The sequence below is a fragment of the Nannospalax galili genome, unplaced genomic scaffold (genome assembly GCF_000622305.1).
Source record: "Nannospalax galili isolate Female #2095 unplaced genomic scaffold, S.galili_v1.0 scaffold1343, whole genome shotgun sequence".
NCBI lineage: Eukaryota > Metazoa > Chordata > Mammalia > Rodentia > Spalacidae > Nannospalax > Nannospalax galili.
Window position 1 is genome coordinate 262592 of NW_008350246.1, and position 14602 is coordinate 277193.

At 46.3% G+C, this 14602-nt stretch overlaps 1 protein-coding gene across 2 annotated transcripts; it reads left to right on the top strand.

Annotated features, from left to right (window-relative positions):
• Nucleotides 1-753: 753 nt before the first annotated feature.
• On the top strand, nt 754-4256 carry Tmem177 (transmembrane protein 177). Of its 2 annotated transcripts, none has more exons than XM_029570543.1 (2): nt 754-804; nt 2818-4256. In XM_029570543.1, the coding sequence occupies exon 2, from the start codon at nt 2999-3001 to the stop codon at nt 3932-3934; it is 936 nt and encodes a 311-aa protein (XP_029426403.1). In that variant the 5' UTR covers nt 754-804; nt 2818-2998; the 3' UTR covers nt 3935-4256. The 2 variants fall into 2 exon arrangements, with proteins under 2 accessions (XP_029426403.1, XP_008845598.1); XM_008847376.3 differs by lacking the exon at nt 754-804 and adding an exon at nt 815-1105.
• Nucleotides 4257-14602: the final 10346 nt, after the last annotated feature.

Consider the following 14602-nt stretch of genomic DNA (forward strand, 5'->3'; position numbering starts at 1 on the left):
CTTAGGCTTTCTCCTAAGGTCTGGATCCCTCCAGGAAAAATTTTGGCCTCAGGAATTTGGGGGTTGGACTGGCCTGGGAGCTGGGCCCAGGAAAGATGCTGGTCTAGGGCAGTTGGTTTCCATGCCACCCAGAGATGCGAAGGCAGATGCGGGCAAGAAGCAGCCCCAAGGACTCCTGGGGACTGCACTGAGGAACAGGGTTGGTCCTGGAGAGAGGCCTGCGTGTCGCAGAGAAGCCTGTGGGTCCTCGCGATTTAAATTTTTTAAAATAAAAAAATCAAAAGAAAACTAACGTAAAATGGAGGTCTCAATTTGGTTCACAGTCAAGCAGTCCCTATTTCACTTCATGGTTCCACTGGGAAAAAAAATGATAGCCATTGCTTTGTGGGTTGTGCGGCCAGGAGCACCTAGGGAAGCTGGGGTCGGGAACAGGACCACGATGGAGTAGTTAAAGCCCTGAGTATGGAAAGGAGAAACACTCAGGCCTGCCAGTCAGAAGGGCGTGGGCCTGGATGGGGTTTTGTGCAGGCTTGTCCTATAGGACAAGTGTGCGGGGCTGCCTTTCCTTCCGTGATTAAACCGGATGGCCAAGTCCTACAGCAGCTTGGTCCGCCTTAGGAACAGCACCTAAAACCGCCTGTGCGGGAGTGTGGTACAACCACCACCCAGATACCGGAAGCAGGACGCAGGGCCGCCCAGGGAGGCCCTGTCCCCTAAGGCCCCGCCCTCAGGGCCCAGACCGCCATGCTTTGCGGCTGCCCCGCCCCTGCTTGTATGGCACACTGTAGGGGACCTCCCGGAGAGGTGAGCGCAGGCGCGTTGTGTGTGGGTCTTGGAGTTCGGAATCCCCAGGACTCACTTCCCTGGTCCTATCGGTTCCGGCTGGAGAACGTAGTTCTGGGGCCCTGGGGCGGAAGCATAGCAGGGACTCTTCCAGAAGCCAGTACCCTGCAGTCGCTCCTGGATCAGCTGCCGGGCCGGGCCTTCCCTTCGAGACTGACCCAAGAGCTTCTTTGGCGCCGGTGGCCCTGGGGCCTCTGGGGCTTTGTGCAGGACCCTCCCTTTCCTAGCCTTAGTTTCCTTAAGTCATGGGACCATAAATAGGGTAAGCAGAACCCTGCGTTCTTCTTTGCTAATTAAATGCTTTTTGCAGATAGGGCTATAGTTAAGTTTCTTCCAAAGCATGATCACAGATGAAAGTGCCTGGAATGTTTAAAAGTAAATCAGACAGGGATGTGGGTGTTGGCTGTGATAGTGAATTAAATCGATGGGCTGAATTAAATTGATAGCATAACAAGTTTTTTTTTAAGTGAACATTTGCGTGCTCTTCTGACCACCAGTGATCAAATACTGGCCTTGTACTATTAGTGGCTAACACGCCTTAGCAAAGTACCACACACTGGATGCCCTACCCTGCAGAAATTTATTTTCTTTCAGTTCAGGAGTTTAGAGGTCCAGGACCTGGGTGTGGGTGGACTTGGCCTTTCTTCGTGGCTAGCAGATGGCTCTCTTTCCCCTGTTTCTTCATTTGGTATTCTTTCTGTAGGTATCCTAATCTTAGAAAGAGAGCAGTCAGATTGCATTACAGCTGTCCGAACAACCTTCCATTTCCATCCCATTTCACAGACCCCATCTCCAGATACAGCCACAGCCTGAGATACTCAGAATTTGGCTGCGAATATGGAAATTTAGGGGGATACATTTAACTGGTCACACCGCCACTTTACTAGCTTGGGATTTTGGTCCACCTGTTACTACACCAGTTTTCACAGCTTTAGGAAAAGGACAGTCATATAAGTTTTGGCATTATGAAGATACATTTAGAAAGTTAGACTGAAGTGAAGCCTCTGTCCTCCGGTTGTACATTTGTTGAGTCAGCCAAAAGGCAAACCAGAAATATTTAGGGAAAAAATTCCATCTATACTGAACATATGCAGACTATTGTCACTATTCCTTAAGCAGTCCAGTATCACAACTATATACCTAGCATTTTCATTGTAATAGGTATGTAAGGAATTTAGTGATGATTTTAAATATACGAAAGGGTTTGCATAGATACTGTATAAACACTAAGCCATTTTATGTAAGAGACTTGAATGTCTGAAGGTCTTGGTATCTTTAGGGCCCTGAAACCAATCCCCTAAAGATATATGTATATGTAGCGCATGTTTGTGTATAAATATATGCAGATATATTTAAGTGTCTCCTTATGTTTATTAGTATTACATTTTTTTTTCTTAATACAGTCAGCTTTCCTTGTCCATGGATGCACATTCAATCAATCAAGAACTGAAAATATACAAAAGAATTGTGTCTGTGCTGAACATACAGACTTTTTAATATAGAGTCTAACTCTATATATGGCATTATAATTTATTGGGTATTATGAGTAAAGACTACAGTATAGGAGAAAAGTGCATAGTTTATATGCAAATACTATACTTTTTTAATAAGCACTTGAGCATTTTTAGATTTTGATAATCTGCAGGGATCCTGGTACTAAACCCTTGCAGTTAGATACTAAGAGCCAACTATATAGGTGAATCTCTCAGAACTGTGTCCAGCATGTAGTAAGTGCTCAGTAAATTAAACATGTTTCATTCATAAATCACTAGACATAGATGTACACTATGGGATGAATGATGGGTGGCACAAAGCACTGAGTGCTTAGTGCTGTGCCAGCCCACGGGAGTTAAAATAATAATGGCCATTGTCAGAATGATGTCTGCCATCGTGGGAGACACTGAAAAGTTTTATGTATGTCTACTTATTCCTCACAGCCACTCTAAGACTCTTGTTATATTACCTGTTTGGCAGGTGGAGAAGTGATGCTTTGAACCCAGGTGGTCTGGCTCTGGAGCCCATGCTTTCATCTGCCTTGCAGTGTTGCTTCAGTTAAGGAGAGTAGCACTGGAGGATGTTCATTCTGCAAGCCTACCTGGGAACCATTGGCTGATTTCTCTTTTTCTTGGCCAAATTATCATCGGAGCCAGTCCTCATGGCTGGTCCCCTGTGGAGGGCTGCAGCATTTGTACAGAGTCACAGGACAGGACTCCTGGTGGGTTCCTGTGCAGGTCTGTTTGGAGTTCAAATCTCATTCCACCTCTTCGCAGATCCCATAGTCCAGTGGCTATACCAGTACTGGCCTCAGGGCCAGCCAGCTCCACTTTCCCCACAGCTGCAGAGTCTCTTCCAAGAGGTGCTACAGGACATGGCTATCTCCTCAGTTCACTGCTACAAGCCCTTCACCACCTTCACCTTCCAGCCTGTGAGTGCTGGCCTCCCAAGATTCCCTGCTGGAGCTGTGGTGGGAATCCCTGCCATTTTCCTAGGTGGCCCAGTGACCAGTGTTGACCATACTGTGGTCATACATGGGCAAAGAGTGGATTGGCATAGCCCAGCAGGCACCAAGCTGAGAGACGCCCTGACCTTGTCTCGTGATGCCCAGAAGTTTGCCTTGGCTAAGGAGGTAGTATACCTGGAGAATAATGTGGCTGCCCTTCAGGCTTTGCCAGCTCCAGCTTGCCTGACAGGAACCTGGGTACTGAGTGTGGGTGTCAAGCATGCCCTGGGGCTTTATGGAGGCCCCATTAGCTTGCGGGCTGCCTTCAACTTGGTTGCAGCAATGGCAGGCTTTGTGGCCTACGCCTTCTCCATGGACTCCCTCACCATTGCCCTGGAAGGCTGGCTGGACCGCCGCACAGCATCCCTGTCTGCATCCTATGCCCAGGGAGGAGTGGAATTCTACGAGAAGGTTCTATCTGGCAACCTAGCCCTGCGCAGTCTCTTGGGCAGGCAAGGGGAGAAGTTATATACCCCTAGTGGAAACATTGTTCCCAGGCACTGGTTCCGCATCAAACACTTACCTTACACTACCCGCCGGGACTCTGTACTGCAAATGTGGAGGGCAACGCTCAGCCCAGGTCGTTCCTGAGAGTCTAGTCAACAAACAGGATATTCCCAGCTCTCATAGGTACCACCCTGTGATGGATTCTGGGGGAATCTCTTGGTGCCTTTGCACCCACAGCCCAAGATCAGAGCACTGACAGTCTTTGCAGTTTAACAACTCAATTGTGTCCTCAGCACTTATGGTCTCTGTGGCCATGGGCATGTCCTTGTAGGAATCTGAGCCTTTACCTCAACTGTGAAGTGGGAAGGATACAAGCTACCTCACAGTATTGATCGTAGGGTTGCATGAGATTATGAGCACAAGGGCCTGGCAAAGGACACCATAAATAAATGGATCATTGCTCTTTCTTGGTCTTTGAATTCAGTGGGCTATGGAAGTCGGGCCATGTATCACCACCAGACATGTTTGTAGTATGTCAACCCTTTTCTGCAGTGGAGGACCACCCCAGTCTTCCTGATGTCAAATAGCTATTTATTCCTCTCCTGTAATAGAGGCTAAAAGAGTTAAGAAGTCAAGATGTAGCTTTAATGAGACCTAAGGTGGCTTTTAGGTAGTACATTAAGGGTGGTCTACAATTACAGTCTTGTAAATACAGTTGACACACAGAAAAGGGGAATCCTAAAGTGTAGTGGGATACCAGGAGAGCCCCTGAAGGGGAGTAGAGGTATTCTTGAACATGACAGGAGCTCTGCCTGAAGATAAAGGAAGAAACACCATTGCAACTGAGTCTCTGCTGAGATAGTGCAGAACAGCCAACCTCCTGGGCACAGCAGGATCAGGACTTAGAGAAGGGCTACTTTGGGGAAACATGGCTGAAGGCAGTGAACCAGGGCAGGTGTCACACTTAGGAATCATAGAGGCTGTCATGTGTTCCTTCAGTCCTCTGGAGGTGGAGAGAATAGACCCCAGATTTGGTCCTTAGATAAGAAACCCCAAAAGTGCAAGGTGAGAACAGTAATCAGAGAACCAGGCCTTACTTGACCATTTCTGTCATTGTTTCACTAGAAATTATGTCTTCCCTGGAGAGTCTTGAATGATGCAGGCCTGGTGCCAATATAATTCAGAGAAAAGATGTTAGGCCATACCTAGGGGAGGGTACTCAGTGGTGGCTGTTAGTTCCTGGCAGGAGACCTTGAGAGGAGGGTGACCAGGTGGGGCTGAAGGATGACAGGAGTGAGATGGCACTCCTTCCTGCTTGGACTTGGTGTGTGTGGACTGGAGGTCAGTGTACTGCCAACCTGCAGGTCCTTCCTGTAGACATGCAGACTGAGCTCTTGAGGACAAGGCACTTAAATCTCACAGGTCCCTAGGGTCTAGGACAATATACAGTATGGGTTTGATAAATGGATGGTGGTCTAGTTTCCTTTCTGTTGCTCTGATAAAACACTGACCTAAAGCAACTGAGGGAGGAAGGGTTTATTTGGCTTACACTTCCAAGTCACAGTCTGTATAATTTTTTTGTTGCTATGATAAAACACCAAGACCAAGGAATTGGAGAGATGGTTTAGCAGTTAAGAGCACTTGCTACTTCTCCAGATGACCTGAGTTCAGTTCCCAGTGCCCATACTGGGCAGTTCACAACTGCCTGTAACTTTAACTCCAGAGTATCTGACACCCTCTTCTGGCCTCTGTGGGCACTGGCATATACACACAGACACATAAATAAAAACAAATTTTTAAAAATACACCATCACCAAGTCAACTTATAGAAGGAAGTTTGTAGGTCTTACAGATCCAGAGGGATAAGAGGCCATCATGGCAGGAGGCAGCCAGAAAGAAAGCTGAGTGCTCACATCGTCAAGCAGGCAGGGAAACAGACAGACACAAGATGGGATGTGGCTATGAACTCTGGAAGCCTGTCCCCTGCCTTCCTCCAGCAAGGCCACACCTGAACCTCTGCAAACTGCCACCAGCTGACCAAATGTTCAAATACTTGAGCCTAGGGTGGGTACCTCATTCAAACCACCATACAGTCCATTATTACAGAAGACAGAGCAGGAACTCAAGGCAAGAATCATGGAAGAATGCTGTTTGCTGGCTCTCTCACTAACTCACTTTTAGGCTCATGCTTAGCTAGCTTTCTTATATAGCCCAGGCCCTAGGAATGATAAAATCAAGTGAGCTGGGCTCTCCTACATCAACTAATAAGACAGTCCCCCACAGACTAAAAGGGAAATCTGATCTAGGAAATTCCTCAATGAGGCTTTCTTCTCAGGTGACTCTAGGCTATGTCAAGTTGACAGAGGTAACTAGGACAAATGGATGAGGTATTGACTAGGTGAATGGCTCTCCAGCATGGTTAACAGCACTCCCCAGGGCTCCTTGGGACATCTCTCAGAAGCAGTAGTGATGCTACTGCCCATCTAGAGCCAAAGGCCATGTCGACCACCTAATTATTTCATGGACAAGTCTGGACTTTAGATGTGGAAGCTCAGTCTCCATTGTGACAGTGTTACAAGTAATGGAACCTTTAAGAGGTGGAGCCCAGTAGGCGGTGATGAGGTCCTTAGGGGATGTCACTATGTGACACCCCAGAAAGGATTCATGCTGGAACACAGTGCTGACAGGAACAAGTTACTATGGCTCTGCTTTTGTTTGGGCTTTAAGATGGGGTCTTGTTGTCCAGGTTGGTTTCAAACTCATGGGCTCAAGTGGTCCTGCCACCCAGCCTTAAGTATTCTGTTATAGCAACAGAAAACAATAATACATGAAGGTAGCCCCAGTATGGGGGAGAACTAGCCCCCAAAATGGTCCCTTATTTGTCTCCCTCTGTTCTGGTTACAGTGTTTGTCTCCACTTGTGTGCTCTTCCTAAACCCACAAGCTTTACATGCCCCCTTGACCCTAATATGAGTGAGTGTGTGCCTGTGTGTGTGTGTGTGTGTGTGTGTGTGTGTGTGTGTTGCACCTCTGCCTCACAGTCAGAGAGGCACAGAATACAGGGATTAGATCCTGAAGTCATAGTATGGCATGGCTCTGCCCACCCAACTCCAGCTGGACCCACTGCCTCTGTCCCACCCAGTATTCACAATGCACATCCCCCTCTATGCCTGGAACTGAGCACATCTATACCAAAGCCACTGCAGCTGTGAAGCCTGGGAGATGATGTGGTAGGCTTTAACAGATTGGTTCCTTAGATTTTGAGATCATTTCAAAGCCCTGGTCACAGTGATTCTTCAGGTTGATATCAGTTGGAAAATTCCTCAGCAGCAATGGACAGCAAAGGACCCTGGTGTTCTTATGGGGAGGGTCCATCTGGGAAATAGGGCATTAAAGTGAGAGATGGGATGGAGACCAGTAAGGTAACTCAGGATAAGTATGCTTCCTGCACAAGCACGAGGATCTGCATTTGAATCTTCATAAATACGTAGGCATGGCCACATGTGTATATGTGACCCCAATGTTGTGGGGAGCAGAGGATCACTGGGGCTTCCTGGCTGCCAGCCTAGCTGTAGGTTCAGTGAGACCCTGTCTCAAGAGAATAAGGCAGAGGGTGACAGAACAAGACACCCAATATCCTCTGACCTCCCCATGCTCACACCCACACACATACATGTGCATACAACCACATTCCCACGAAGTGAGAGATGGTCTTTACAACAGTTCTACTAGTTAAACAGTTAAACAATGAAGGGTAGTCACTGTTGTAAAAATTGATACAGACGTGTGTTCTTGGTGATATTTGAATCTTTTTTAAAAAAATATTTTTAGGGCTGGAGAGATGGCTCAAAGGTTAACAGCACTGACTGCCCTTGCAGAGGACCCATGTTCAGTTCCCAGCACCCACATGGCAATTCACAACCACCTGTAATCCCAGTTCCAGGTGATCTGATGCCCTCGTGCATCTGCAGGCATTGTATGCAAATAGCACACTTACATACATGCAGGCTAACAGTTGTACATGTAAAATAAAAATATAGTCAAAGAGCCTAGTGTGGTGGTGCACACCTTTAATCCCAGCACTCGGGAGGCAGAGACAGGCAGATCTCTGTGAGTTCAAGGCTAGCTTAGTCTACATAGTGAGTTCCAGGCCAGCTGGGGCTGCAGGGAGATCCTGTCTTAAAACACAAACAAAACAAAACAAATATAATAAAAAATGTTTGTTATTTTTAAGAATTATATGGGGGGGCATGTGCACATGAATACAGGTGCCTGTGGAGGCCAGAGGTGTGGATCCCCTGGAGCTGGAGTTATAGGCAGTTGTCAGCCATCAGATATGGGTGCTGGGCAACAAACTCCAATCCCCTGCATGAGCAGCAAGCATTCTTAACCATTACACTCTCTCTCTAACCCCACATTTAACCTCTTGACCCAGTATCTTCAAACATAGAAATTTGTGCTAGGACTGTAACTAAAAGAACTTAATGTTTGTCAAAAAATATATATATAAGAACATTAGCTATAAATACTTTTTAGAATAGAAATAATGAAACTGTTGAATGACAATGACTTAAAAAACTATGACTCTTGTTTAGCCACTAAAAGGTATTCAAAAAATAATTTTAAAAACTAGGCTGGAGCCGGTTGTGGTGATGCACGCCTTTAATCCCAGCACTCGGGAGGCAGAGGCAGGCAGATCTCTGTGAGTTCAAGGCCAGCCTGGTCTTCATAGTGAGTTCCAGGACAGCTGGGGCTACAGGGAGACCCTGTCTCAAAACGATTAAAAAAAGAAAAAAAAACTAGGCTGGGTATGTGGCTTAATATAGGGGTTTGGCCAGTATAAATTCCTGGGTTCCATTCCCAGAACAGCATGAACTAGGAGTGGTAATACATTGTAAATCCCAGGAGGCAGAAAGTGGAGGCAGAAGGTCAGAAGTTCACGATCATCTCAGTTACATAGTGAGTTTGAGGCCAGCCTGGTGGTGTACATGAGATCCTGAAAAAAAAAATCATTATGAAAACTGTGACAGGAATATGGAGAAATAATGCTTATAAATGCCAAATCTATCAAATCTTGATACTAAAAAATGACAAAGTACAGCCTGTATGATGGCTACAGTAATGGGTAGAAGCTGGGAGGAAAAGCACAGAACACACATAATTCTGTTGTGGAATTTTGAGTGATTTTATTCATCAAGTAGTAGAGACATATAACTATATATTTGTGTGTGTGTGTGTGTGTGTGTGTGTGTGTGTGTGTGTGTGTCCATCTGCAGAAGGCCTGGACTTCTCCCTCTTTATTTATGTCCAGGTGGCAGATCCTGGTGCCCCTGCTTCTGGCCCTGCATTCTTGGGGTGGGGCCAACCTTCCATCTGTTGGTAGCTGTGGAAGCTGTGAAAACGAGCTGCTCAGACTTGCTGTGGGAGCAGCTTGACTGGCAGCCCCAGCTGCTTCTCTAGATCTATCAGAGTATTCCCATCGAGGCCATGCCTCCAGGGGCTGTTTTCATCTGTGGCTAGGCACAGTGGCAGTGCCACTGAGCGGGATCTCCCCCAGTAGGAGTTGGTGACTCAAAAGCTCCCCATGGCCAGGTGAAAGCTGGTTTACAAAGCTCTTCCCCACACCATTCCCCTGGAAGTATCAGAAGGCTGTCCTGGGGCTGCAGAGATGCTCAGTCAATAGAGTGCTTGCTTTGCAAGCATGAAAGACCTGAGTTCCATCCCTGAAAGCCACATTAAAAAAATAGATGAATGAATAAATAAATGAATAATAAATAAATAAATGCCAAATGTGATGATGTGTGCTTGTAATCCCAGGATGGAAGAGGTAAGAAACAAATGGATCCCTGATTCCTGGGGCTCACTGGCTACACCATAACAGAATCAGAGAGTTCCAAGTAGAGACTCCATCTCAAAAAACAAGGTGGAGAAACCAGATATGATGGTGCATGCCTTTAATCCCAGTACTCGGGACAGAGGCAGGTGGACCTCTGTGAGATCAAGTCCAGCCTGCTCTACATAGTGAGTTCTAGGCCAGCTGAGGCTACAAGGATACCATGTATCAAAAAAATCAGAGCAAAACAAAACAAAAAAATTTTTTTTAAACAAGATATAATGCTGGGCATGGTGGTGCACACCTTTAATCCCAGCACTTGGGAGGCAGAGGCAGACAGAGCTCTGTGAGTTCAAGTCCAGCCTGGTCCACATAGTGAGTTCCAGGACAGCTGGGGCTACAGGGAGACCCTGTCTCAAAAACACCAAAAATAAATAAATAAATAAATAAAACAAGATATGGGGCTAGAAAGATGACTCGGTTGATAAAGACACTTGCCACCAAGCCTGATGACCTATAACATACATGGTGGAGAGAACCAACTTCTGTGAGCTATCCTCTGACTTCCACATACACACCATGTCACTCAAATACACACACATATACATAACAAAATTAATTAGTGTAATTTTTTTTGAGACAGGGTCTCCTTGTAGCTTATCTGGCCAGGAACTCACTATGTAGACCATGCTGGCTTCATTCTACAGATTTCCACCTGCCTCTGCTTCCTGAGTGCTGGGATTAGAGGCATTTGCCACTATACCTGGTAATAAAAAACATTTTTAAAGGTGAATAGCAGGGCTGGAGAGATGGCTCAGTGATTAAGATTGCTTGCTGCCCTTTCAGAGGACCCAAGTTTGGTTCCCAGGACCCACATAGTGTGACTCACAACCACCTGTGACTACTAGTTCCAGGGGGTTCAATGCCCTCTTCTAGCCTCCTCAGGCACCCACACACACATGGCATGCACACTAAAACATACACACAGACACATAAATAAAAATGAAAAAAAAAGAAAAGATGAGGAGTGACTGAAGAAGACACTGAAGATTGACCTCTGGCCTCCACACACATGTTCACACATGCAGATGCCTTTCACACACGTACACACACGCATGTGCACACACACAGATCTCCCACCTCTCCTGCCTCTTCCCCGTTGGTCCATCATAGACATTTCCCCTCATGTTCCCCTGTCTCAATCTCAGAGGGCCTCAACTAACACTGTTCCTCCCTTACCCAGGCAGGTGAGCTTCTGGACCACACCCCTACCCTCAGGTAGCTCAATCCTACAGGCACACCAGCAGTGACAGCCTGTGAGACAATCACACTGAAGACATGTGAGGGAGCACAGGAGAGAATAATTCAGCCTGGGTTGGAAGGTCATGGAGGACTTCCTATGAGATAGCCCTGCTACCAAAACCCCTAACGGTGAGATGAAAGAAGTCAAGATGATAATGCCAAGTCCTTATATAACACATTAAATGCCATGTGCTTTGCATACATTAGCTTCTATGATATGATAATCTTGCTATACTGTTATGGTCTGAATGTGTCCCCCCCAAAAAAAATTTGTGCACTGAAACCTAATCCCCCAATCTGATAATACTAAGAGGTAGGGGTTTGGGCATGATGGTGCATATCTTCAGTCCCAGCATTTGGGAGGCAGAGGCAGGCAGATCTCTGTGAGTTTGAGGTCAGTGAGTTCTGGGTCAGCCAAGGCTAAAGAGGTAGGGTTGTTGGAGTAATGACTAAACCAGAAGGGCAGGATGGAATTTGTGTCCTTATAAAATGACCAAAAGAGCTCATATGTCCCTCCCACCATGGACAGACACATTATATCACCTGTGAGAAATGGACCCTCACCAGACAATAAAGCTGCTGGCCACAGGCAATCCAACTTGTCTTGAGGTTGGGCTTCCCAGCCTCCAGAGCTGGAAGCCATACGTTTCTACTTAAAATTTGCCCAGCCTGAGTTCTTTTATCATAGCAGGACAAATAAACTAAGACGTCTCTGTTTTACAACCAGAGATCAAGGAATAGGGGCAGTCAAGTAGCTTTCATCAGTCAATACAGGATGGGCAGTTTAAACCCAGGCAGTTTGGGTTAACATTTAATGCTCTTACCGTGTTAGCTGGGTCTATGGGGAGAGCAAGGAATTACATGGTTCTTACAGTTTTGTGTGAGTTTGGGTTCAAGCAGGAAACTGAAACCCTATAGTCATTTGAACAAGAAAAGTTCATTATAAAGAATCATTACTCTAAAAGGCATGACAAGGGGGTTAAGGCTGTAGTTCAGCTGGTAGAGTGCTCACCTAGCATGCACAAAGCCATGGGTTCCATCTTTAGCACCACATAAACTGGGCATAGTGACACATGCCTGCGATCCCAGCACTTGGGAGGTAAAGGCACAAGGACCAGTAGTTCAAAGTCATCACTGGCTACATAGGAAGTTTGAGCCATCCTGGACTACCTGAACTGACTTGTAAAAATTCAAGAGGACTTAAAGTTACATGAATAGTAGCTGCAAGGAGCAGCTTGTGCTGCTGGCACTGGCACCCAGCTCTCACTGGAGAAGACAGGATTGTGAGTTATGGGGGCAGAGATGCTGCTGAGGTGCAACCAGGAGAACTTGCTGGAACTTCCCTTCTGAATTAACAGAGAAACCATCCACAGGAGGTACCCAAAATGGCATACAAAACCAGCTGAGAGACAGGTGTGGTAACTCATACTTGTAATCCTAGCTCTTGAGAGGCTGAGATATGAGTTCAGGCCAGCCTGGGCTGCATGCCGGGACAGCTTTCCACAGGACACAGAGGGGCCTCAGCAGAACTCCTTACTGCAAAGACCCAACAGAACGAAGAAGATGCCAGGATAGGGACCCTGTCCAACTAGTTCTTCATGGCAGTTCACTGTCTGCTCATGGGCTCAGTTTTCCAAGATGTCTGGTGGCTATCAGTGGTAAATTTTTCCTAACCTCGTGTGTGTCCAGGTATGAATGCACACATATACGGAGGCCAGAAAACAATCTCATCTACCATTTGTCAGGTGCCATCCTCCTTGTTTTTTATTTGTTAGTTTATTGAGTTAGGGTCTCTCACTGGCCTGGAGCTCACCAAGTAGGCTAGGCTGGCTGTCCAGTGAGCCTCAGGGATCCTCCTGTCTCTGCTTCCCCAATGTTGGGATTACAAGCATAGGCCACTATGCCTAGATTTTTTTGTTTAACACATGGGCTCTGGGGTAGGGGGTGGAATGTAGGCTTTCATGCTTATAAAGCAAGGACTTTACCACTGAGCTCAATTTTGCCCAATTTTATCTGCACATGAAAGGGCCAAGGCCCTTGCTCTGTTCCCCGGAAGCAAGGACTCCCTCCATTCCAGGACCCTAAGTTTAAACCGCTAAGTTGGTTCATGTCAGAGCTAAGCCCAGCAGGTGGGGTGCTCCTTCTGGTTCCACTGCTTGTGGGTGCCCTGCAGACATGAATGTGTTTGTCAAATTGCTAAGACATGGAAGAATTGGAGCCAGCATCTTGGGGTACTGGGATCCTCTAGGGAGCAGATCTGTGGGTGCCTCTCCAGACTACCTTTGGTCTTGAAGCCAGACAACCAGGATTAAGATCCTGTTTCTCAAGTAGCGAGTTTCTTGGCTAAAACTCACAATGTCCTTGGGCCTCTTAGCAACCTACTCCATTCCAAAGGCCAAAAACATCAAAAATATTTGGGAGCTTTTATCTAATCCTTAAAAGATTTTAGGATTACCTCTTCAGAGGGGGGAATGTTAGAGTAGCCAAAAGCCCCATTAAAAAAAAAAAAACTAAAGAAGTAGAAAGAGTACATGAAGTTATCAGAAAAAAAAGTGATGGGGAGATATGGCAGGAGCTGGAGGGGAGGGAGTGGTCATGGATTTGATCAAAACACCTTATATGCATATGTGAAATTCTCAATAAAATTTTTTTTTAATCCTTTTTCTGGAGTTGGAGAGATGGTTCAGTGGTAAAGAGTGCTTGCTGCTCTTCCAGAGGACCCAAGTTCAGTTTCCAGCACCCACGTTGGAAGACTTACACCCACATGCAACTCCATTTCCAGGGGATACCACAATACCCTCTTCTGGCCTGCATTAGCTTCCATAGGCTCTAGCACACAAGTGGCATACACAGACACCCCCACACATACATATAAATAAAAATAAATCTGAGCCTGGAAAGATGGCTTAGTGGTTAAGAGTACTGGAAGCTCTTGCAGCAGACTTGTGTTCTGTACCCAGTACTCACATGGCAGCTCATAACTGTCTGTAACTCCAGTGCCAGGGCACTCAGTGCCCTCTTCTGGCCTCCACAGTCACTGCATGCATGTAGTACACTTAACATACATGCAGGCAAAATATATACATAAAAAATTTTAAATAAATAAAAATAATTTTTTTAAAGATCTTGACTCTGGCTGAGCAGGTAGCTCTGTGGGTAAGAGCACTTGATGTGCAAGCACGAAGACCTGAAGTAGGACCCCCGGAACTCACATTAAAAAAATAATAAACAGGCCTAGCTGCATCCATAACCCCAGCACTAGGGGGCGGGAGCAGAAACAGAAGGATCACTGGGGCTTGTTGGCCAGCCAGCAGAAAATTAGTAAGCTCCAGGTTCAGTGAAGACTCTGTCTCAATGGATTAAGCCAGACAGTAATAGAGCAGGACACCAATGTACCCCTCTAACCTCTGCACACACATGCATGAGCGGGCATACACAAGCACATACACCACACCATATATACAAACACACACACTCACACACCAAAACATCTGGCTCTATGACTTGATACTCTAAACATGTTACCCTCTCTATGTCTCAGTTTCTCCCACTGTAAGTGGGGAGAATCATGACAGTGCCCACCTCTTTCCTGCAGTGAGCTAATATTTGTAAAGCACCTAGATCAGTGCCTAACCCGGAGTTGAAGCCTGAGGAAGCTGAGTGTCATTTTTGTTCCCA